The following is a 24,973-nucleotide window of genomic DNA, read 5'->3' as shown; positions in this document are numbered from 1 at the left end:
ATTTCCCTAGTGTGCACTGCCAAACCTAGCAACACCAAGAGATCGAAACTCATTGGGGTTGCTGCTATCGGCTCCTCTCATTCCTCCCTGTCACTGACATTGGTAGCTGATATTTGCAGATAGTCGTCACTGTAGGGAGGGGGAATTTCAAGCACCCTAGACAGCCTTATGGACAGTAAAATAAATAATAAAAGTAATCTATACATATGGAAAAGCCACACATGACAGGAAGGAGCATCATGTGAAGGGAAAGTCTCCTCCGACTTCCCTCCCTCTACTTCCCACCCCAATCCCTCTCTCCAGAAGAAACCACTGTTAACAGTTTAATATAATTACTTCCAGGAAAGATATATCTTCATATATATATTTGAACAAAACTGGCAAAATGGCAATGTTTTTTTTAAATATATTTATTGATTATGCTATTACAGTTGTCCCATTCCCCCCCTTCACTCCACTCCATCCTGCCCACCCCCTCCCTCCCACATTCCCCCCCTATAGTTCATGCCCATGGGTCATACTTACAAGTTCTTTGGCTTCTACATTTCCTACACTATTCTTACCCTCCCCCTGTCTATTTTCTACCTACAATTTATGCTACTTATTCTCTGTACCTTTCCCCCCTCTCTCCCCCTCCCACTCCCCTCTTGATAACCCTCCATGTGATCTCCATTTCTGTGGTTCTGTTCCTGTTCTACTTGTTTGCTTAGTTTGCTTTTGTTTTTGTTTTAGGTGTGGTTGTTAATAACTGTGAGTTTGCTGTCATTTTTACTGTTCATATTTTTTATCTTCTTTTTCTTAGATAAGTCCCTTCAACATTTCATATAATAATGGCTTGGCGATGATGAACTCCTTTAGTTTTACCTTGTCTGGGAAGCACTTTATCTGCCCTTCAATTCTAAATGATAGCTTTTCTGGATAGAGTAATCTTAGTTGTAGGTTCTTGCGTTTTGTCACTTTGAATACTTCTTGCCAATCCCTTCTAGCCTGCAAAATTTCTTTGGAGAAATCAGCTGACAGTCTTCTGGGAGCCCCTTTGTATGTAACTATCTGCTTTTCTCTTGCTGCTTTTAAGGTTCTCTCTTTATCTTTAACCTTTGACATTTTAATTATGATGTGTCTTGGTATGGTCCTCTTTGGGTCCATCTTGTTTGGGACTCTCTGTGCTTCTGGACTTGTATGTCTATTTCCTTTACCAAATCAGGGAAGTTTTCTTCCATTATTTCTTCAAATAAGTTTTCAATTTCTTGTTCTTCCTCTTCTCCTTCTGGCACTACTATGATTCAGATGTTGGTACATTTAAACATGTCCCAGAGGTTCCTAAGCTTATCCTTATTTTTTTTAATTCTTTTTTCTTTCAGCTGTCTTGATTGAATGCTTTTTCCTTTTTTTGTGTTCCAAATCATTGATTTGATTGTTGGCCTCATCCTCTCCACTTTTGGTTTCCTGTATATTTTTCTTTATTTCACTTAATGCAACCTTCATTTCTGCCTGGGTCTTATTTATGCTCTGGAAGTACCCAGTGAGTTCCTGGAGCATCCTGATAACCAGTGTTTTTAACTCTGCATCTGACCTGTTGCTTATCTCTACTTTGATTAGTTCTTTTCCTGGAGTTTTGTTCTGTTCTTTCATTTGGGCCATATTTGTCTCCTCATTTTGGCAGCCTCCCTGTGTTTGTTTCTGTGTATTCAGTAGGGATGCTTTGACTCCCTGACTTAGTAGTGTGGCCTATTGTGAAAAGCTCACTTGTAAGTGGCATGGAATGGAGTCTTAGGTAATCGCTGGGGTGGGGCAACCTGTGTCACCCCTCTATTGCTCTGTGTGGTGGAGGGCTCACAGAGGGGACAATGCCACTGCCTGACCTCTGGAGTTTTGCCCAGGAAGAAGCTCTCTCCCGGCACTTGCACTTCACTTTCTCCCTTTATGCCACTGGTGCCCTTCCAGCTGCTGCTTTTTTGCTGAATCCCAGAGGGGCTGCATCTGTACAAGTCCTAAGTCCTTTGCGGGACCTTTAAAAGGGGTCTCTTGAGAATCTCACAGTTTCTCCTGCTGCCCCAACCCCCACTGGTTTTCACAGCCAGAAGTTTTGGGGACTTATCTTCCTGATGCTGGAACCCTGGGCTGGGTGGTCTGGACTGAGGCTGGGAAACCAAGGTATCCCTCCTGTTTTTATCTACCATATGTGGATATGGGGACTGCCTGTTTTTGTCTCTGCACCTCTCCGTGTCTCCACACCTCTCTGCATCTCTGCCCTTCCTACCCATCAATGAATGTGGCTTCTTTAGATCTTTGGTTGTTGGACTTTCATATAGCTCTATTTTCTGACAGTTCTGTGATATGGACACTGGCCTGCAGTGTCCATGATGTTGTGGCTGAGATGAGACAAATTTACACGGACTACCGAGTCCTGTGAAGGAAAAGGGATGTCATGGCTGCTCTCTCAAGAGAAGAGCGCCCGACCCTTGCCTTAACAGGCTTTTATTTCTTTTCTGGGGACGTTACATTGAGGATAGTCCTCATTTACTATGCACAGGTTCACTTTAAGTGGTTACCTTTTATAGAAAACAAAGGAGAGGATGTTGCTAAATACATCAGAAAAGAAGGATATTTGCAAATGTAAAGGGAAAAGTGGTTGAACTGGTTACACTCTTCACTGGAAGTTTTAGCATAGATTTTAGAAGTTACTTTAAAGATATTCAGTAAACCTTTGCTGCCTCAATTCAGGATGAGGGAGTTTTAGCAAGAACCAAGTCTCAAAGCAGCCTAGGTACAAGGCAAGTCTGATTCCCCCATGGGAGAACCTACCCGTGGGTGTGGATTCTGTGTGCCAGACCTTGCTTTCCACTGGGACCTCTGCATGCCAGACCTCCCTTTCCAAGTGGGAGCTGGGCCCACACCACACAAAACAGTCTCCTATAATTCTGGGCAATAATTGTTTTATTGTGTATTTGCATTTTTTGCTATAGTTGTACACAGAGGTGAGGCATATTTACATACACCTCCATCTTGACCGGCAGTCCAGCATTTCCTTATCTACTCTCCTGTACTCCAGTTCAATCATGCTCCAAAAACACATTTCAGTGGTGAGCTTTAGAACTCCCAGCAGCTCTGAAGAGGACTTTGGGAACCAGTAAAGCACCTATACCCTTGGCTCAGCCACGTTGACCTAACTCAGGACTGGACAAGGGTGCCTGATCTAAGCAGTCATCTCACCCCCAAGGAACAGGAACTTGCAAATATCCCAGGACTTTTTCTCAGGGTCAATGCTTCACCTGCTTTCCTGGGATGAAGAGCAAGGTGATATTCCCAGTGGCCATTTATCCATCTGTGCATCCATCTATCCACCCACCCAACTATCCATCCATCCATGCATCCACCTACCCACTCACTCATCTATTTATTTATCCATCTGTCCATTCACTCAGCAAGCATGTACTGAACCCCTGCTGGGATGAGTAAGGCACAGTCCAGCTATTAAGTTTCTCACAAGTATGGGAGAGACATGCAATGACATATAAAAACAGGAGTAAGTGCTGAGGTAGAAAATTGCAGCTGCTGCATGTGAGGATACCTGTGCCCATGTGTGTGTACATTTGTGCATCTGTATGTGTCCCTTCCACATTCATATCATATCCAGTACAGAGACACTGAAGTAAGAGAAAATATGGAACATTTCAAATTCAGTGCAATCTGGGCAGAAAGAGGTGAGATACAAAGCAGGATGAAAAGGTTATGAACCTGAAAGACCTTGAATGTCATAAAAATGGGGCGTATTCTTAGCTGTGAAGGTGCATGATATGACCAGTGTTTTTTGAATATTTTAAAGATCACTTGATTGGTGGAATGAAGGATGATTTTTGGAAAGACCAGAAGAAGCAAGTCCATCCTGGAGGCTTCTATTCTCCCAAGTGAAGGATGATAGGGGACTAAGGGATGGGAATGAGGAGAGAGAGCCTCTAGTTTTTCCTTTCTTTTAATGTCTTTTAATTTAGTTTTGGTAATACTCATAGAATGAGTTAAAAAGTGTTCTCTGTATTTCTGTTTCCTGGAAGGTATTGCCAAAATTGGTATCATTTCTTCCTACATGTTTAGTAGAAATCATTGGTGATATAGGCCTATTAATATTGTCTGTTTCTTCTTGTGTGAGTAGTGAGTTTTTTACTTTAATTTTCTGCTTTTCAATTACAGTTCACATACAATATTTTATTAGTCTCAGGTGTGCAACCCAGTGATTAGACATTTAGATGTCTTAGTAAGTGATCACCCTGATAAATTGAGTACCCATCTGACACCATACACAGTAATTACAATATTAGTGACTACATTCCATATGATGCTCATTATATCCATCCTCATGACTATTCCGTCACTACCAATTTGTACTTTTAATCCCTTCACCTTTTTCACTCATCCCACCAACCCCCTCCCATCTGCCAATTATCAAAGTGTTCTCTGTATCTGTGGGTCTCTTTCTGTTCTGCTTGTTCATTGATTTTAATATTCCACATATAAGTGAAACCATAAGTCATTTGCTTTTCTTTGTCTGACTTATTTCCCTCCGCACAATGCCCTTTAGGTCTAACCAAGTTGTTGCAGATGGCAAAATTTCATTCTTCTTATAACTGAGTCATAATCCATTGTATATATGTATCACTTATTTATCCACTCATCTATCAATGGACACTTAGGATGATGCTTCCATATCTTGGCTGTGAACATGTGAATGTATGTATCTTTTCAACTTAGTGTTTTGAGTTTCTTTGGATAAATACCCAGAAGTGGAATCGCTTGGTCCTTCTTTGTCTCTTGTAATATAGCCTTTGTTTTAAAGTTTATTTTTTCTTGTATAAGTATTGTTACCCTAGCTCGTTGTTTGTTTATTTGTTTGTTTCCATTTTCATACAATATCTTTTTCTATCCCTTTACTTTCAGTCTGTGTGTGTCCTTTGTAGATTGGAAGTGAGTCTCTTGTAGTCTCCATATGTCTTTTGATAGGAGCATGTAAACCATTTGCATTTAAAGCAAATGTTGATAGATAGGAATTTATTGCAATTTTAGAAGATCCTTAATGTTTACGGTAATGCTGGTTTAGTGGTAATGAACTTCTTTTTTTTCATCTTTTTGATATATTTATTGATTATGCTATTACAGTTGTCCCATTTCCGCCCCTTCACTCAACTCCATCCTGCCCACCCCCTCCCTCCCACATTCCTCCCCCTATAGTTCATGTCCATGGGTCATACATATAAGTTCTTTGGCTTCTACATTTCCTACATTATTCTTACACTCCCCCTGTCTATTTTCTACCTACAATTTATGCTACTTATTCTCTGTACCTTTCCCCCCTCTCTCCCCCTCCCACTCCCCTGTTGATAACCCTCCATGTGAGCTCCATTTCTGTGGTTCTGTTCCTGTTCTAGTTGTTTGCTTAGTTTGCTTTTGTTTTTGTTTTAGGTGTGGTTGTTAATAACTGTGAGTTTGCTGTCATTTTTACTGTTCCTATTTTTTATCTTCTTTTTCTTAGATGAGTCCCTTTAACATTTCATATAATAATGGCTTGGTGATGATGAACTCCTTTAACTTGATCTTATCTGAGAAGCACTTTATCTGCCCTTTCATTCCAAATGATAGCTTTGCTGGATACAGTAATCTTGGCTGTAGGCCCTTGCCTTTCATGACTTGGAATACTTCTTGCCAGTCCCTTCTTGCCTATAAGGTCTCTTTTGAGAAATCAGGGGACAGTCTTATGGGAACCCCTTTGTAGGTAACTGTGTCCTTTTCTCTTGCTGCTTCTAAGATTCTCTCCTTCTGTTTCATCTTGGCTAATGTAATTATGATGTGCCTTGGTGTGTTCCTCCTTGGGTCCAGCTTCTTTGGGACTCTCTGAGCTTCCTGGACTTCCTGGAAGTCTATTTCCTTGGCCAGCTGAGGGAAGTTCTCCTTCCTTATTTGTTCAAATAAGTTTTCAATTTTTTGTTCTTCCTCTTCTCCTTCTGGCACCCCTATAATTCGGATGTTGGAACGTTTCAAGATGTCCTGGAGGTTCCTAAGCCTCTCCTCATGTTTCCGAATTCTTGTTTCTTCATTCTTTTCTGGTTGGATGTTTCTTTCTTCCTTCTGGTTCACACCATTGATTTGAGTCCCAGTTTCCTTCGCATCACTATTGGTTCCCTGTACATTTTCCTTTGTTTCTCTTGGCATAGCCTTCGTTTTTTCATCTAGTTTTCGAACAAATTCAACCAATTCTGTGAGCGTCTTAATAACCAATGTTTTGAACTGTACATCCGATAGGTTGGCTATCTCTTCCTCACTTAGTTGTATTTTTTCTGGAGCTTTGAAGTGTTCTGTCATTTGGGCCTTTTTTTTTTTTTTTTGTCTTGGTGTGCCTGTTACATAAAGGGGCAGAGCCTTAGGTGTTCACGGGGCGGGGTAACACTGGTAGCTGTGCTGTGACACTGTAAGTGGGGGAGGGGCCGAGAGGGAGCAATGGCGCCAGCTCCACTCTCCACCGGATTCCAGCCACTCCCTCCGCTACCCACAATCAAATTGGGCCCCTCTGGTGCTGGTTCCCGAGTGGGTGGGCTTGTGCACACTCTAGGTCCCTGTGGGTCTCTCCAATGACCTCTCCTGTGAGGCTGGGAGTCTCTCCTGCTGCTGCCCCAACACCCACAGGCATTTTCAATCAGAGGTCTGAGGCTTTATTTCCCCGCGCTGGAGCCCTGGGTTACATGGTCTGCTTTGCTCCCCTCCTTTCCTCACGGTTTATCTGTGCACGAATGTAGGGCCGCAGGGTCTGCTAGTGGTCAGACTGCCTGCCCCTTTCGTCCCACACTCCTCCAGTCTCGGTCCCGCCAAGGCCACACGAGTCCTCTCCACCCTGGCTGCCTGTCTCTGCCCCTCCTACCGGTCTGGATGTATGTTTCTTTTTCATCTACTTGGTGTCAGACTTCCTTGCCATTTGATTTTCTGTCAGTTCTGGTTGTGCGAGGAGGCACAGTGTGTCTACCTATGCCGCCATCTTGATTCTCCTCGGTAATGAACTTCTTTAGCTTTTTCTTGTCTCGGAAGCTCTTTTGCTGTCCTTTGATTCTAAATGATAGGTTTGCTGGATGTAGGTCTTTGCTTTTCAGCACTTTGACTATTTCTTGCCAATCTCTTCTGGCCTGCAAAGTTTGTTGAGAAATCAGCCGATAGTCTTATTGTAGGTAACTAACTACTTTCCTCTTGCTGTTTTTAAGATTCTCTCTTTGTCTTTAACCTTTGGCATTTTAATTTGATGTATCTTGGTATGGACTTTTTGGGTTGATCTTGTTTTAGACTCTCTGAGCTTCCTGGACTTCTATGTCTATTTCCTTCACCAAGTTAGGGAATTTTTTTTGTAATTATTTTTTCACATATGTTTTCAATTCTTGCTCTATCTTTTCTCCCTCCAGCACCTCCATGATGTGAATGTTGATACACTTGAAGTTGTCCCAGAGGCTTCTTATACTATCCTCGTTTTTTTATTTTTATTTTTTTGCTCCTCTGATTAGGAGTTTTTGGCTTTCTTATCTTTCAAATCTCTGATTCGATCCTCTGCTTCATCTACTCTACTATTGATTCTCTATAATGTATTCTTTGTTTTAGTTATTGTATTATTAATTTCTGGCTGGTTCATTTTTATGTTTTTATTTCCATTTTATGTTTTATATCTTTTTGTTGAAGTCCTCCCTAAGCTCATCTGTTCTTCCCCTAAGTTCATTGATCATCCTTATAAGCAGTGTTTTGAACACTTCATTGGATAGATTGCTTGTCTTCATTTTGTTTAGGGTTCTTTCTTCTGGAGTGTTGTTCTGCTCTTTAATTCAGAACATGTTTCTTTGTGTCCTCATTTCTGCTGCCTGCCTGTGTTTGTTTCTGTATATTAGGTAGAGCTGCTATGTCTCCCATACTTGGTGGAGTGGCCTTATGCGGTAGGCGTCCTGTAGGGTCCATTGGTACAGCCTTCTCAATCACCCATGCTGGGAATTCCAGGTGAGCCCCCCATGTGGGTTGTATAGACCTTCCTGTTGTAGTTGAGTCTTGATTGCTGTTCGTACCTCAATGGGAGGGATTTGTCTCCAAGCCAATTGGCTGCAAGATCTGGCTGCAATCACCATGAAAGATCACCTATGCAGGGGCTGACCCCACAGAGCAAGACTTATACTGGAGCTCTGGTGTGTGCTGAGTTTGCCCATTGAGTGTGTGGTTTGTGAAGGTGGCTATCCACTGGGTGCATTGGCTTTGGGGACTCCTAGGAGGTACAGGCCAAGGTCAGTGCCACCTGTGTTCTGCCCATGATTACCCAGTGTGTGCTACAAAGTGATCTGCAGATGTTTAATACTTGTGATGGGATTAGAGGAGGCCAGGAGAGGCCAAGCTTCAGGCCAAGGCTGGCTGCCTCTAGTGCTGAGCCTGGGGCACTTAGCAAGAGGTACGGAGCACGCTGAGGCTAGATGCTGCTTGTTTGGGAGATTTTAGGAAAGTCTGAAACATGATCCAACACAGGTAATTTGTATGGAAAAGCCACTGGGTCCGAAAGTTGGGTGGGGTGGTGCCTAAGGGAATCATCAGTGTGGGGCAAAAAGAGTGAGCCAGGCTGATGGAAACTCATATGTGGTGCCTATCTCTTGACTCTACTCTGTAGGGGAAGTGTTCATTAAAGGAATAGTGGCCTTTGCCAGTACATCTGTCTGGGAAAAAGCTGCCCCCCTCCCCCCGTCCCACTTTTGCCCTGATGTCAGACAATTCACTTCCTCCCTGTATGTCTCTGGTGCCTTTCAAGCTGCTGTCCCAGTGCTGGAGCTCAGAGCAAGTGAGTCTGAGTAAATCCATGAATGCGCCCTTTAAGAGGAACAACTGGGACTTCAGCAGCCCTCCTCTCTCATTCAGCTGTGATCCCCATTGGTTTTTACAGCCAACAGTTACGTGAATTTATCTTTCTGGCACTGAAACCCTGGACTAGGGGTCCTAGTGTGGATCTGGCTCCACTCACTTCTCAGGAGAGATCTCTGCAGCTGAGCTATTTCTCCTGATTTTTAACTGCCACAATTGGGTGTAGAATCAATCTGTTTCACATCTTACCCCTCCTACCAATCTCAACATAGTTCTTCTTCATATCCTTGTGTATAGGACTTGTGTTCAGCTAGATTTTAGGTGGTTCTGAATGATGGTTGTTCTGTAGCTTAGTTGTCATTTTGATGTGGTTGTGGGAGGATTAGAGTACCACATTTACCTACCCACCATCATGATTAAAAACCTCTCCGTGCATGGTTGGGGTTTTTTTTGCTTTATTTTTGTGTGTATTTCTTTTTTTTTTTTTAAATTGTTGTTCAAGTACAGTTTTCTCCATTTTCCCCACACCACTCTCCCCTGCCCCACTAACTCCTATCTCCCACTCTCAGTCCTACCCACCTTTGGCATTGTCCATGGGTCCTTTATACATGTTCCTTGGCAACCCTTCCCCTTCTTTCCCCCATTATGCCCATCCCCCATCCCCTCTGGTTACGGTCAGTTTGTTCTGTATTTCCATGTCTCTGGTTATATTTTGCTTGCTTCTTTGTTTTGTTGATTAGGTTCCACTTATAGGTGAGATCATATGGTATTTGTCTTTCACCGCCTGGCTTATTTCACTTAATATAATACTCTCCAGTTCCATCCATGCTGTCGTGAAGGGTAGGAGTTCCTTCTTTCTTACTGCTGTATAGTATTCCATTGTATAAATGTACTGTAGTTTTTTGATCCATTCATTTACTGATGGGCACTTAGGTTGCTTCCAGCACTTGGCTACTGTAAATTGTGCTGCTATGAACATTGGGGTGCATAGATTTTTTTGAATTGGTGTTTCAGGATTTTTTGTGTATAATCCCAGCAGTGAATTGCCAGGTCAGAAGGCAGTTCCATTTTTAGTTTTTTAAGGAAATTCCATACTGTTTTCCACAGTGGCTGCACCAGTCTACATTGTCAACAACAGTGTACTAAGATTCCCATTTCTCTACAACCTGTCCAGCACTTGTTTGTTGATTTGTTTATGATGGCCATTCTGACAGGTGTGAAGTGGTATCTCATTGTGGTTTTAATTTGCATATCTCTGATGGCTAGTGATGCTGAGCATCCTTTCATATGTCTCTGGGCCCTCTGTATGTCCTCCTGGGAGAAGTGTCTGTTCAGGTCCTTTGCCCATTTTTTAATTAAATTATTTATCTTCCTGGAGTGGAGTTGTATGAGTTCTTTATATATTTTGGTGATCAAATCTTTGTCTGAGGTATCATTGGCAAATAGATTTTCCCAAATTGTTGGTTCCCTTTTTATTTTGCTGATGCTTCCTTTAGCTATGCAGAAGCTTTTTATTTTGATGAAGTGCCATTTGTTTATTCTTTCCTTTATGTCCCTTGCTCTAGGGGACATATCAGTGAAAATATTGCTGTGTGAAACATCTGAGATTTTCCTGCCTATGTTCTCCTCTAGGACTTTTATGGTGTCGTGACTTATATTTAAGTCTTTTATCCATCTTGAGTTTATTTTTGTGTGTGGTGTAAGTTGGTGGTCAAGTTTCATTTTTTTTTACATGTAGCTGTCCAGATCTCCCACCACCATTTGTTAAAGAGGCTATTTTTAGTCCATTTGATGCTTCTTCCCCCTTTGTCAAATATTAATTGACCATAGGGACATGGGTTTGTTTCCCTTGTGTGAGTTCTGATAGATTGTGTCTTCCAGGGAATTGGTCCATTTCATCTTGAGTTACCAAATTTGTAAGTATACAGTTGTTCATAATATTGCTTTATTATACTTTAAATGTCCATGAGATCTGATCAATTGTTAGAGAGGGCAAGGCAGAAGGATGAGTGGGGGACCGTCAAGGGGTCCCTTCCCATGGGCAATCCCTTAGGTGTTCACAGGCATAGGAAAAGCAGGGAGTGGGTAGAGCTGGAAGCTGAGTGTGGTTTCCCTTATTTCAGTGTTGCAGATGAAGGTGATCTACAGAGTAAGTGGAGGGAGGTAACTTTGAAGCGGGGTTGTTTTGTTTTGTTTTGTTTTTGTAGAAGGAGCTGGCCAGAGTCCACCGAAGGGTACTCTAAAGGTCAAGTACCAGGGGAAGTACAGGCCATGAAACCACCTTGACCTCTCTTTTGAAGGGTGGGCGACCCATCTTTGGCCTTGCGAAGCTTAAGGCTGAGACTTTGTTTACAACAGAGTGATGGACCAGAGGAGTCCCTGCAGTGTGTGTGACTTACTGGGCTTTACTTTTGTTTTTATTTGGTTTATGGGTACTTATAAAACCACTTTGTATTCTTTTTATGGGTATTTATAAAACCACTGGTTGGGATAGAAATGGAACTAGGATGCAAGTGCAAGTTGATAGACAGGGAAGGAACAGGAGCCTAACGATCAGATTGAAATGAGAAAACAGTTGCTCATGGGGTAGGATGTGGTGATGCCTGGGTGTGGCTGGAGCTGAAGGTAGATGGCTTCTGATGTGGAGCAGCTCTGGGACATGGGGAGACCAGAGCCAGTCATGGGGGAGGGGAGGTTACCAGAGTCTAAGGATCAGCGTAGTGGGAGTCCAGGAAACTTGGCAGGCCACCACAGCCTGCCAGGGGAGAACAGGTCTGGCAAAGGGCACCTGTGAGGCAGCCCTGGTATCTGGAGAGGGATGGCATGGTATACATAGAAATCAGAAGCCATGGGTGACAGAGGATGACAAAGCCAGGAACCATGGGTAAGCCTCACATTTCTACCTGGTGTGGGGAACTGAGGAGCCAGAGCAACAACAGGGAGCTAGAGGCCGAGCAATGCCCTCTGAGTCTTTCCTACCTGCCGCCTCCCTGGGTTATGTGTGGTGGAAAGACAGACAAGCCTCCCTCTGAAAGAGCTGCCTGGAAGCCAGGATTTGATTAAGGGCTTCTTTGCACTTTTAAACAGACTCTTAAACTTTCCCAAAGCAGAGGAAGTAGAGCAAAGAGCATGGATTTCAAAGTTGGGCAGTAGAATCCCTTTCCTCACTTAATAGTTGAATAGCTTTTGCAAAGTCTCAACATTTCTCACCCTCTGTTGTTCCCCACCACCCCCAAATTGGGAACAGCGACATCTCAGAGCAGTGAAACAAAGTACCTGAGAAGTTCTCCCCCAGGACAGCTGTTAATTGTGGTTTGTCCCAGTCCCCTCTCATAAAAGCATCACCTGGCTGGGTCCCTGTTGGCTGCCAGTGTCCAGGCAGTGTCAGGAAGTCATCTGGAACTCTTCTCCTAGGATAGAGGAGAGGGAACCTGTCAACAGTTTCCTGCCTGGACATTATAATCCCTCAGAGACCTCAGGAGTGCTTTCTGGGGAAGGCTTGGGGACACATACAAACATTTCAGGAGTGCATTGTGTTCTCTGACCTCACAGTGGCTCTGTAAAACCCAAGTGCTCCCATTTCAGGAAGCAGCAACCTAAATCAGTTGCAGGACCTGCTCCAGCTCCTGTAGCTAGTAGGTAGCAAAGCCCTACTCTCCCACCATGCCCACCCTTTCCCAGGCCCCTGTGGACACACCTTCACACAGGGGTAGTGCTTGGGCTGGGAGGCCCAGACTTGGAGTCTCCTGGGAGGTTGGGCTGCAGCTTCCCCAGGACACAGATGCTCAGACTGTGCTGCAAGGTCTTTCTTCCATCTGTCGCAGGAGACAAGAGTGTGGACAGGCCTGGAAGGAAAGATACCATGTGTCTTTGGGGTTAGGTGGGAAAATGTAAGTTTACAGTTTCATTAAATCTGTAAAGACTTATGTACTAAATAAAAATTGGAATAAGAAAATTCTTCATCCAACAGAACACAGTGGCAAAAAGACTTTGTCACATCAAACTGCTGCCTACACTCCCACTGTCCTTCCTCCCACTTAGTCTTCTCAGCTCAACATGCTGCTGACCTTCTGGCTTCCCTGCAGTTGACCTTTCCTCAGTGAATGCCCTTCTGTCCTTTCACCTGACCCACCTTTAAAATCCATCTTCTCCAAGGACTTCATCCACAGTTTCACTGAGGAGATATCTGCTGGTCTCTCCTAAAGGCAGGTCTAAGCTAGGTGCAGGGAGCATGCTGAGAAATAAAACAGAGCCACCACCTCACACTGCTCAGCTGCTCAGTGAGGGCAAGGCACCAGGACTTCGGGTCAGGACAAGGCTCCTCCTTCAGGTCAGGGTTGTGACCTCCAGCCTCTGCCTGCTACAAGCTAATCAGGCCTGTCCCGGAGCGGGAGGTAGCCAGGTACAGGGGACAGGTAGGCAGGGGAACAGATCTAGGTTGGATTCCCAGTGGTGCTGCTAACTGGGCCACCTTCCTTTGTCAAGCCCCATGTATAAAATGGAGGAGTACCTCTGTTTAAGAGTGCTGTGAGGCTTGGATAAAGAATGTCACGTGTCTATGGTAATGATGGCTGCTCACCTCAAAATTCCACATGGTATATGGTGATGACTGATATTTGACCAGACAACATTTTTGCTTCCGGATGATAGAAACAGTGTCTTGAGTATATTCTGAACCACCCCTGCTCCCTACATCGAGCCCAGTGCTGAGCCCAAAATAAATATTCAGGAAAGATGAAATAAAATAAAAGAAACTGAGAAAGCGTCTTCTATCACTTCGATGGGACAGTGACATTCATTTATTCAAGAGCCATTTCTTGAACCAGAACTCAGGCCAGGCACTTGGTGCATGCTGAGCAACACACTCCACCCCCAGGGGCTCCCTCAGGGGATGAGGACTGACATTCTACTTTCTTTTTGCATACAGGTTTCAAGGGCTGCTATCTCAGGATGTCAGTCTTCAAGCTGGTAAGAATTGCATCTGTCCCATCTAAGAATGGTCTGTGGCACTTCCAAAAGGCTAGTCAAATCACTCTCAAGCAGAAAAGAGAGGCAAGGAGACCCTACAAGAAAAAAAACAGAGAAATAGAGTTTGAAAAACAAGACAGATCACATTATCTAAAGAAAACCAGTTTAGCCAGTTGCTGGGCCTCAGCAGGGGGCCACTTGTGCTCAATAATCCTTCACTCATATTCAGACTTAAAATGTTTTGACAAAGGCATTTCTCATTTGTTGTCTCATTTTCCCAGAGAGCGGGAATAAACATAGGCCCAAGCACTTGGGTCTCTGCCTCATCTTCCCTCAGATCAACAAGAATCTCTGGCTGCCTGCTATGTCCCAGTAGCCCAAAGACAGCTCACCGTGAGAAGGGAGCATAGAAGCTTCACATTCACTATTGAGTTGACAAACACTGACACACTGTCCTGCCCTTGGGTTGGGGTGAGGGGACAGGCCTCCAGGCAACCTGGGTGATGTGCACAGGACCAAAAAGCTCAGCGGGCTGGGGGAGCCCAGAGGAGAAGCCCCAAACCAGCCCAGGCATTCTTCCTTGCCCTCCAGAATTCTAGCCAAAATGCAAGAAAGCCAGAGAGTACTGCTGTTGATGGTGGAAATCAGGCTCTTCCACAGGATTGTGAGGAAATCATTCTAAGGACCTGCGCATGGGAGATTGTGATGTGGCAAGGTTTATTCAGGTTGAAATCTGCCCCTGGGTTTCCAGTGTCCCATCTCCCTCCATCCTGCCATGGAAAAAGTCTACCTGTGTCCTCAGAAAGGGGGGGAAAAAAAAAAGCCAGTGTCCAGAGATTCTGCTTCTTATTAAAGCTTAGTCCTTTGTAGTCCACATAGTCTGCCATGGGCCCCAGTAGCTTCTAGACCTGCATGGTCCCAGAAGAGAGAGATCATGCAAACAAACAAATAGGGAGAATGCAGGTGAGAGAGAGAGAGAGAGAGAGAGAGCGAGCAAGTGAGCTTCTTTATTCCCCTGGTGTTATAACCAGGAGATTTTTCAGAATAACCAATCAACTTCCCAAGTTTTCATGGGGTTTTGATAAGTCCATCCATCTCCTAGTTAGACTGACAGGCCTCTATGATCAAGCACCTCCCCCTGTGCACCTTCCAACAATCCCATACTGGAGGGGCTAACGGAAGAGAGTTAATCCACTTGGTGGAGCAATGCTGTAATCCCCTAGGGGTATGAAGCTATAGTTTTCTGATAAAGCAAACAGGCTCATGATCTTTTTTATTAAGCTCAATGTCTAATTCTCTTTACTCTCTCTTATTAATAACTAGTTAACTACCTATGGTAATGCTGCAACGTCAATGTCCTCTTTGATAAGAAAATGCTCCAAATATTCTCATCCTGAATGCAAAGCCACAAAATGGTCATCATCTTCTGGCTGCTGGATCCACGAGAGGGAGCAGCACCCCCAAGCATTGCTTCAGGGCTTCTGCAACTAAACCCTCCAAGTGTCTGACTCACAGAATGGGCAGCCAGTGTTGGCTTTTTCAATTACAGAATAGATGCTGTCTCAGGCTAGAGGGAGAACACATGTGGTCTACAGATTTTCAAGGTGCAAGGGCTTTAAAAAAAAAATCCTCACCTGAAGATATGATTATTGATTTTAGAGAAAGAGGAAGGGAGAAAGAGGAGAGAGAGAGAGAGAGAAAGAACCTCAATGTGAGAAGGAAACATTGATTAGTTGTCTCCCATACACACCCCAACTGGAGAGTTGCAAGGTCTTTTTGTAATTCAATCACAAACATTAGAATTTGGCACCACTTTGGGGCATGAGGAGGTTTGAAAGCAAACCCAGGTTTATTTCACATAGGAATGAATTAGATCCAAAGGTCCCACTGGGAATGTGACTAACTTCAAGCAGAGTTTTAAAAGATACTGCTTGGAGACATATCACTCTTAATGGCAATTATGTCCTGCTCTATCTTCTAAGATTGCAAGTTCCTTGAGAGAAGGGTGATGGATTTATTCATCAGTGACTGCTTCAGAGGGTCCAAATTATTGTTGAATAGAGGGCAGAACCTTGCTGAACTGGTTACCAGCATTTCTTCTATCTGTGCTTACTCTGTACTTAGCACTATTTGGGTTCCTTACCCATGTTACATGCCATCTTTACAGCAGCCCTGTGAAAGTGCTCCTTTCAACAGATGAGGAAGGAAACAAGCTCAGAGAGGTTAAGTAACTTCCCCTTGGTTAAGGGCCATACAGCTCATGGAATGGAGAGTGGGGATTAGAACCCAGATCTGTCTGAATTCAAAGGGGCTTTCTATTAGTCTGCTCTGATAGCCATAACAAAATACCACAGAAATTCTTTTCTTCACAATTCTAGAAGCTGGAGGTCCAAGATGAGGGTGCCCTTAGGTTGGTATCTGGTGAGACCTCTCTACCTAGCTTGCAGATGGCCACCTTTTCAGTGTGTCTTCACATGGCCTTCTTTCTGTGTGCTCAGGGAAAGGGAGAGAGAGAGACAGACAGACAGAGACAGAGAAAGAGAGAAAGAAGGAGAGATCTGGTGTCTCTTCCTCTTCGTATAAGGACACCAATCCTACTGGATTAGGCCCCACACTTTGACCTCATTTAACCTTAATTACCTCCTTAAACACCCTATGTCCAAATATGGTCACATTGGGGGTTAATGCTTCAACATATCAATTTTGGGGTGATACAATTTAGTCCATAACGGACTTAAATTTTTTACTCTAATCTCTATTATTAAGAAACTTCACACATGTTGAATAACTACAGCATGGAAAGAGTCTTTATTTTTTAAAAGCAATTAGCAGTGGACCCTGATGGGGAGCATCAGGCTAGTAAACTTTTCTAGTGTAATTAAAATAGACTTTGAGGTGGAGAACAATTTTTTAAATTTTTTAAAGTTTATTTTTAGAGAGAAGGGGAGAGAGGGAGAAAGAGAGGAAAAGAAACATCCATTGGTTGCCTCTTGCATGCACCCCAACCAGGGACTGTCTCTACAACCTAGGCATGTACCCTGACTGGGAAATGAAACAGCAACCTTTCACTTGGTGGGATGATGCTCAGCCAAGCCACACCTGTCAGGACTGAGTTGGAGTAAATTGATTTTCACACTTCATAAGCATAAGAAACCTTTGCCTTTTGCTTGCTGTATAACCCTAGCCATGCCTCTCCATTCTCTGGACCTTAGTTTTACCATCTGTCAAATAAAAGGGCTGTCTGGTTTTTAGTCACTTTAATGAAACCCCTTTTCCTTGCAAATGAGAATGATGAATGTTCCACGTGTGTTTGCAGAGGAACTTCAATGGACAACACCTGATGGAAATATTTTGAAATCTCTCTAGGGATTGGCACAGTCCCCAGTTCATGGAGCCATAAACACTTGTTGAGCTTTATGGAAAATCCTTCATTCCTATCCTCAGTCAAAACATGCCTTAACAGATAGGACTGGGGTTGGAGAATTCCAATGACCAGGCACTGCAGGTAGCACTCCTGGGAAAGACAGGCTGCTCCACACCAGTGGTAGTCATACTGTTTGTCCCTGTGGTAAGGCCAGGCTTCTCTTGGTTTGTTGATGGACCTGTGTGAGGGCTGAGACCAGAGGGCTCCTAGTGGAGGTTCCTCCGTGACCCATCTGCATGTACAGAGCCATCTCTAGGCTCATCTCTTCTACCATAGAAAGAGAAAGACACAGCAAGGGGGCACATGGTATCAAGGTACACAGCCAGTTTCAACAATTGGACCAAAAATGTCTGCACATCTCAGGAGATGGTAGAGTAAAAACATCTGAGGAACTGGTCTCCCAGAAATGAATTGTTCATGACTTCAGATCTTTGGATTTCCTTTAGTAATTTCTGTCTCAGGCTGGAGGACTACCACCTTCTCTTCTGCAAAAGTTCTTTCTGCAGGACAGGGGGCAGCTGGTTGTCAGACATTTCTGATGGAAGAGTAATGAAGGCTACATAGTGCTCTCTGATTTCTGTAACTCAGCCTCTATTTTTTGAATCTCAGTATAGGACTTTTACTTGCTTTGCAGCTAAGAGCTTCTGCTTGTTCTTTTCTCATTCACTCTTTTCTTGATTCAGCTACTTCTTCATAGTCATCTTTTTCTGCCAATAGAGTTTATGAAGACACTCTATTTTCTGCTGGTTGGCTTCTCATTATTTTCTACTAGAGCTTTGGCTAACTGGAGTGAACAAAAGTCATGTTCCAACTCTGTTATTTATTCTTGCTGCTCATGTCAGGCTGACACATCATCACTCAGTCTGGATTAAAGATGGTCTCTTTTTTTGGTCTCTGGTTTATATCAGTTTTGCTCTGAGATGCCCATTGTGTCTTTGACTTTTAACATTGCTTTGGTGAGTTGCCAGTTGTTTCAGCTGCACACTGAGACTATTTGCACTGGAATTTCATCCAAGGACTGAGAGGTTCTGATATTTATATAACGCATTCACTGAGCAGTGTATGTTGCTCATGCCAATCTTCTGCATTCTATAGCAATTGTTCCCGGCTGTTCATCTTAATTTAGCTTTTATTTTGATAAAGTTGTACAGCAGCCCAGTTTAAAGAGTCAGCCCCCCGCTTCCTCTTCCCTAGAGGTGACCACAGTCAACACTTCAGGTTGATTCTTTGATATTTCTCTCTAGGTCTCTAAAGAACATGCTACAGTGATACCTGAGTTTTTACTTTCAGGCATTATCTCTTATTGACTCCCCACCATGTAAAAAAGGCCTTAGCTCCTCTCCCATAACCCCCACCTCTCCATCCTCCTGAACTTGCTAAATCCTAGCTTCTTCTAAAATTTTAATATATTTTATTGATTATGCTCTTACTGTTGTCCCATTTTTCTCCCCTTTATTCTCCTCTGCCCTGCACCCCACCTCCCACCATCATTCCCCCACCTTAGTTCATGTCCATGGGTCATACTTATAAATTCTTATAAACATACATATAAGTCTGAGAATTTCCCAAACTATTCTTGACTTCCCTCTGTCTATTTTGTACCTACCGTTTATGCTTCTTATTCCCTGTACCTTTCCCCCCATTCTTCCACCTGCCCTACCCTGCTGATAACCCTCCATGTGATCTCTATTTCTGTGAATCTGTTCCTGTTCTAGTTGTTTGCTCAATTTGTTCTTGTTTTGTTTTGGGGTTTTTTTTCTTTTTTAGGTTCGGTTGTTGATAGTTGTGAATTTGTTGTCATTTTGCTGATCGTCTTTTGATCTTCTTCTTTTTCTCAGATAAGTCCCCTTAACATTTCATATTATAAGGGCTTGGTGATGATAAACTCCTTTAACTTCACCTTATCTGGGAAGCACTTTATCTGTCCTTCCATCCTAAATGATAGCTTTGCTGAATAGAGTAATCTTGGATGTAGGTCCTTGCCTTGCATGACTTTGAATACTTCTTTCCAGCCCCTTCTTGCCTACAAGGTTTCTTTTGAGAAATCAGTTGATAGTCTTATGGGAACTCCTTTGTAGGTAACTGTCTCCTTTTCTCTTGTTGCTTTTAAGAATCTCTCATTTTTAATCTTGGGTAATGTAATTATTATGTGCCTTGATGTGTGCTTCCTTGGGTCCAACTTCTTTGGGATTCTCTGAGCTTCCTGGACTTGTATGTTTATTTATCTTGCCAAATTAGGGAATTTTTCTTTCACTATTATTTCAAATAAGTTTACAATGTCTTGCTCTTCCTCTTCTCCTTCTGGCACCCCTCTGATTCAGATGTTGGAGTGTTTAAAGTTGTCCTGTATGTTCCTAAGCCTCTCCTCATTTTTTTGAATTCTTATTTCTTCATTCTTTTCTGGTTGAATGTTTATTTCTTCTTTCTGCTCCAAATTGTTGATTTGAGTCCCAGTTTCCTTCCCTTCACTGTTGGTTCCCTATACATTTTCCTTTATTTCACTTTTTATAGCCTTCACTTTTGTCTATATTTTGCAACCATACTCAACCATTTCTTTGAGCATCCTGATTACCAGTGTTTTGAGCTGTACATCTGATAGGTTGGCTGTCTCTTCGTTGCTTAGTTGTATTTTTTCTGGAGCTTTGAACTGTTCTTTCATTTGGGCCATATATTTTTTTCCTCACTATGCCTGTTATGTAGTAAGTGGAGGAGCATTAGGGATTCACCAGTGCCAAGCAACCCAATTTTTTGTTTTTAAATTTGTTGTTGTTTTTCTTTTGGTTGTGCAAGGAAGCAAAGTGTATCTACCTACTTCTCCATCTTGGCCAGAAGTCTAAATCCTAGCTTTGATCCAATCTGCATACAGAGTTTACTTATTTTACCTAAGCAAATGCTACTCTCAGTTGAGCCACACAGTGTACTCTAAGTGTTTGTGCTTTCCTGTGCTAGACTTTGTAATTGTCCTTTCCCTGTCTGCTTAGTTTTCTATGTATTTATCACAAGATTTACCCCCAACTTTGTCCCAGATATGTCCATTTCCTTTCAAAATGTTCTTCATTCATTGGGAGTTCAATCACTTTCATCCTCAGGAAGAAATCTCTCCAAGAGTTGCTGACCTGCAATATATAGACTGATATCTTCTATATCTTAAGTACACCTGTCATCTTGGGATGTCCTTCACAGCTACCCTGAACATCCCTTTCTCCTCCTCTTTGTACTTACTCCTGTTCCTGGACTGAGGTCTTTCTTTCTCCTGGTTTACTTCTGTTTTGATATAGCAAGTCCCATAATTTCTTCCTGAGGAAAGGTTATCTAAGAGGTAAATGTTTGTAACAACTTGCTTGTCTAAACACATGTTCATTTGCATTTGAGGTCAGTTGGGCATAAGATTTCATTCTGAAAATTTTGAATACATTTACTCTACATTGACTTTTGGCACTGCTGTTGAGAAATTTGATACCATTCTAATTTTTGAGTCTTTGTATAATTTTTTTTCTCTCTGAAAGCTTTTATTCTCTTCTCTTTGTCCCAAGTATTTTGAAACTTCCTGACCATGTGTGTTGATGTGGACCTAATTTTCATCCTTTATACTGTTCATTAGTTTGTTCCCTACTTGTTTTTTCCAGGAGGCTTATGGCAATACTACTGCATTTTCAAAAATGTTTGTTACCTTTATACTGAAATGGCAATTTGGGTAAAAAATCACTAAGTTTCCTTTTTTAATTGTGGTAAAAAACACATAATATCAAATTTAGTAACAACCATTTGAAGCATAAGGCTCAGTGGCATTAAGCTTATTCACACTGTTGTGCAACATATCTGAGAACTTATAAAACTGAACTCTATACACATTGAACACTATTATCCCTCCCTCTTCTTTCAGTCCTATCTACTTTCTGTTTTGATGATTTTGAATTGTTCAGATGCTTCATATGAGTGGAATCAGACAGTATTTTTCCTTTTGTGATTGGCTTATTTTGTTTAGCCTAAATGTCCTTGAGATCTACCCAAATAGTAGCTTATGACAGGAATTCCTTTTTAAAGGTTGCATGATATACCTTTATGTGTATATACTGCATTTGATTTATCTGTTCATCTGTCAGTGGACATTTGAGTTTCTCTCACTTATTGGCTATTATGAATAATGCTGCAATGCACATGGGTGTACAACTATCAGTTTGAGAGCCTGCTTTGAATTTCTTTGGATCATAAGGTAGTTTTTATTTTTATTTTTTATAATGATTTTATTCATTTTTAGAGAAAGGGGAAGGGAGGGAGAAAGAGAGGGAGAGAAACATCAATGTGTGATTGCCTCTTGCATGCCCCATACTGGAGACCTGGCCTGCAACCCAGGCATGTGCCCTGACTGGGAATCTAACCAGCAACCCTGTGATTTGCAGGCTGACACTCAGTCCACTGAGTCACACCAGCCAGGGCAAGGTAGTTTTATTTTTAATTATTTGAAAATCCTCTATACTGTGTTCCCCAGTAACTGTACCAATTTACATTTTCCCCAGCAATGCACAAGTGTTTCAATTTTTCTACATCCTCAACACTTGTTTTCTGTTCTTCTGACAGTAGCAATGGGTGCATTCTAACGGGTGCATTCCTCTTTTCTTGAGATCTTTGTAGCAGTTATTTGGACCTCACATAGGATTTGAACTTGTCCTATGTTTTCTCCTTACAAGTGAACTTACCTTTCTGTCTGTCTACCCCTCCTCCTAAATTGTTTCTTTGTTTCTGAAGTTCAATAACCTGTACTAGTATTTGTCCTAGAGTTTATTTTTCTTTGTCAATATTTCCTGGTACCTGGTGTGTTTTCAATCTGTAACTTCAAGGTTTCTTTAATTTCTTGAAAGTTGTCTTAAATTATACCTTTAAATAATCTTTCTCTTTCTTTTCTAGTTTTCTTCTTTAGACACTCCAATTATTTGTATTTTTCCTGTCTTCCATATCTATTATTTTCTTCCCAATCCTAATCTTTTAAAATTTTTATGTCAATTTACTTACTTTTCTCCTGCCTGTTGTTAACCTAAAAATAAAAGGCCAAAGTGAGAGGAAACAAGCATTTATGAGATCAACAAGAATAGGTATTCATGAAGCACTGATTCAGGCAGAAGCTCAAATAATTGTCTGATTACAAGAAAATGGCAATGTATATTTTGAGAAAAGGAAGGGAAACAATTATAAAGATAGAAGAAAGGCATTTCTACTGGTGCAGAAAAGCTAAAACAGTGACACTGATTCTAAGCAATGTTTTAAATTTTCAATCCAGTTGTCATCAGTCCAGTAGTTGTGATAACTGTTTTCTTGTTTTCCTGGCAAACAGTTCTCTGGGACACAAGGTTGCTTTAGGTCCAATTCAAAAGTTACTTTGCCCTATTTTAACATTCCAAAGGTTTGAGGAGTAAGATACACAAGGCAGTTCCTTTGGGATGGCTGCTACAACTCCATTTTAATTTGGCTTTGTTTATTTTATTGTTTACATTGTCTTCTATGATGTTTACCATGTTTTTAGTGGCACTATTCTATTCTTCTGTTGTTGTTTCCAATTTTGCTGTCATTTCTGACCTGTGTTTATTTCTTATCCTCCATTTCTTTCTTGAGTTCTACTAGTTAAAGTCTCATCCTTTCAGTTGTCTTGCCATGTCATTTATGCTTCTGGTCTGCCCTTTAATAAGATTTTGGAAATTGCAGTGAAATACTTGATCACAACGCAAGTGCTCTGTGGCACTTCTGTTTGTTTGTTTTTTCTGGTCTTATTCACCTGGTCCATTCCTCCTTTTAGATTTCAGTTTCTTTGAGGGTAGACCTCTGCTGGTCCCTTTTCAATTACTGTTCTTTGAATAGGGTAAGCTTTTTTGGATCACAAAAGGGTTTATGTAGGTCAATGCCATGTTGCGAGCTAGCAAAAACCTAATGAGAGTTTAGTCTTCACTTCTTCCCAGCCAATTGGTTTGTGCACTACAGGGCTATTCACAGGGCAAAGACTCTTTCTACCTCACAGAGAGGCTGCTTCCTGCAAATGTGGCTTATCCATTTCTTAGAACCAAGCTAGGTCAGGGACACTCCCACTACCACTTCCCATTACTATCCTGGCAAGAGTGACCAGAAGAAGTAGGTAGGGAGGGATAAAGAAGGAGGAGAAGATGGAAGGTGGGTGGTGGAAGGGCCCAGCTGCCTTGGGAACTCTTAGTTGGAAGGGACAGCTCCCAGGAAAGGTAAGTCTTGAGCAAGAAGGAGAAGGTGGAGCACGGATCTGACTGCAGTCTTCTCTCTGCCCTCTAGGGTGACCATGTGTGGCTGAACGCCCCCTTTGCCAACAAAACCAATGTTGCTATTGGGGGCATCATCAAAGAAATAAAGCCTGGCAAGATCTTGGTTGAAGATGATGAGGGCAAGGTCAGTGTGGTCCTGCATTCCCAGGAGGCTGAGGTGTCTCCGTGTCCCCATCCCGCCCCAGGACTCTGAACCCTCTCTTCTCTGGTACTGCTCCCCCACACCAGGAGTTCTAATGTCCAAGTGAGGACCTGTGTGGCAGGACAGCCTATAGAGAGTCCTGTCATGGTGAATGTTGCATGTCTGTCTCAGGGACTGTTTTTATAGTGAAAAAGTGAGAGATGGGTTGGCAGATGGAAAACTAGGACAATTAGGGGAGCGGGAAGGAGTGAAATGGGACAGGGGCTGTGTCAGAGAGGAGGGAGGGCAGAAAACTGGTTTGCAAAGTAAAGGTGAGTGAGCTGGAAAGATAGGAAACTTAACTCCTCTTCAGGCAGTCCTCTACAGAGTGGGGCATGTGGAAGCTTGGCTTCCAAGGAGAAGATTCTAGACTGTGGCCTGTGACCGCATACTATAGAAGCCAGTAGAATTAACAATAACATTTCTATTTGCAAAATGATGTTATGCAGTTGAAAAAACTTTTACTTGCATACTTTTATTCTAACAGTCTGTGAGTCTCCCAGCTGTGATTGATCCTAATCACAGCCACGTGTGACTTTGGGCTACAAGCTTCTCTGACCCTGGTCTAAAATTCACCTCCAGCCCCCAGCTGGCACCTGGTCCTAGGCATGTGCTGACTCCAGCCTTAGACTGACCTGATGCTGTCCCAGTGTCCCTTGACCTTAACTACAGACTGGCCCTGGCCAGAAATGTGTCACTAGGTCAGCTGATCTGTTGAGAGCTTGGACGAGAAGTACAGTGGGTTGGTTCATGCAGACATTGCCCACTTAGGGGATTCTGTGCTCTTCATTCCAGGAACACTGGATCCGAACAGAAGACCTTGGTACCCTCAGCCCCATGCACCCAAACTCGGCTCAGGGTGTGGATGACATGATCCACCTGGGGGACCTGAATGAGGCGGGCATGGTGCATAACCTCCTGATCCGCTACCAGAAGCACAAGATCTATGTGAGCCCTCATGTCCCTGTGGGGCTCCCCATGGAGGCTTTGTCCACACATGCTGTCCTTCTGGCTGGGGAAGAACACCATGTGCTGGGGTGTACAGCCAGGCACACCTGGTTCAATCCCCACTATTTGATGTGGAAAAGCTGCCCAACATTTCTCCATCTCTGTTCCTAATCTGAAAGAGTGTGAAAATGTTTTTTGAGAGTGCAGAAAGCTGGCCTATACAGCGCCAGCACTGTGCTTAGCACATAGTAGGTGCTCAATCAGTACTGCCTCTTCCCTGAGCAGAAGACCTGCTCTGATGGCCAAGTGGACCAGAGGTCA

General features: G+C 42.8%; 1 protein-coding gene across 6 annotated transcripts in view; it reads left to right on the top strand.

The window, feature by feature from the left end:
- MYO7B (myosin VIIB) overlaps positions 1-24,973 on the top strand; it is a 111,458-nt gene that overhangs the window by 2,400 nt on the left and 84,085 nt on the right. For 5 of the 6 annotated variants that reach the window (XM_045203145.3, XM_045203146.3, XM_045203147.3 and 2 more), the window contains exons 2-4: positions 13,781-13,821; positions 23,534-23,647; positions 24,500-24,652. In XM_045203145.3, the coding sequence (XP_045059080.2) occupies positions 13,804-13,821; positions 23,534-23,647; positions 24,500-24,652 (285 nt within the window). In that variant the 5' untranslated portion in view covers positions 13,781-13,803. The remainder of the gene's footprint in view (positions 1-13,780; positions 13,822-23,533; positions 23,648-24,499; positions 24,653-24,973) is intronic. The other variant, XM_053918547.2, reaches the window with a different exon arrangement.

Source organism: Desmodus rotundus, chromosome 2, assembly GCF_022682495.2.
Source record: "Desmodus rotundus isolate HL8 chromosome 2, HLdesRot8A.1, whole genome shotgun sequence".
Classification (NCBI taxonomy): Eukaryota; Metazoa; Chordata; class Mammalia; order Chiroptera; family Phyllostomidae; genus Desmodus; species Desmodus rotundus.
Note: the sequence above shows the minus strand (reverse complement) of the source record. Positions and strands in the feature narration are given on the sequence as shown.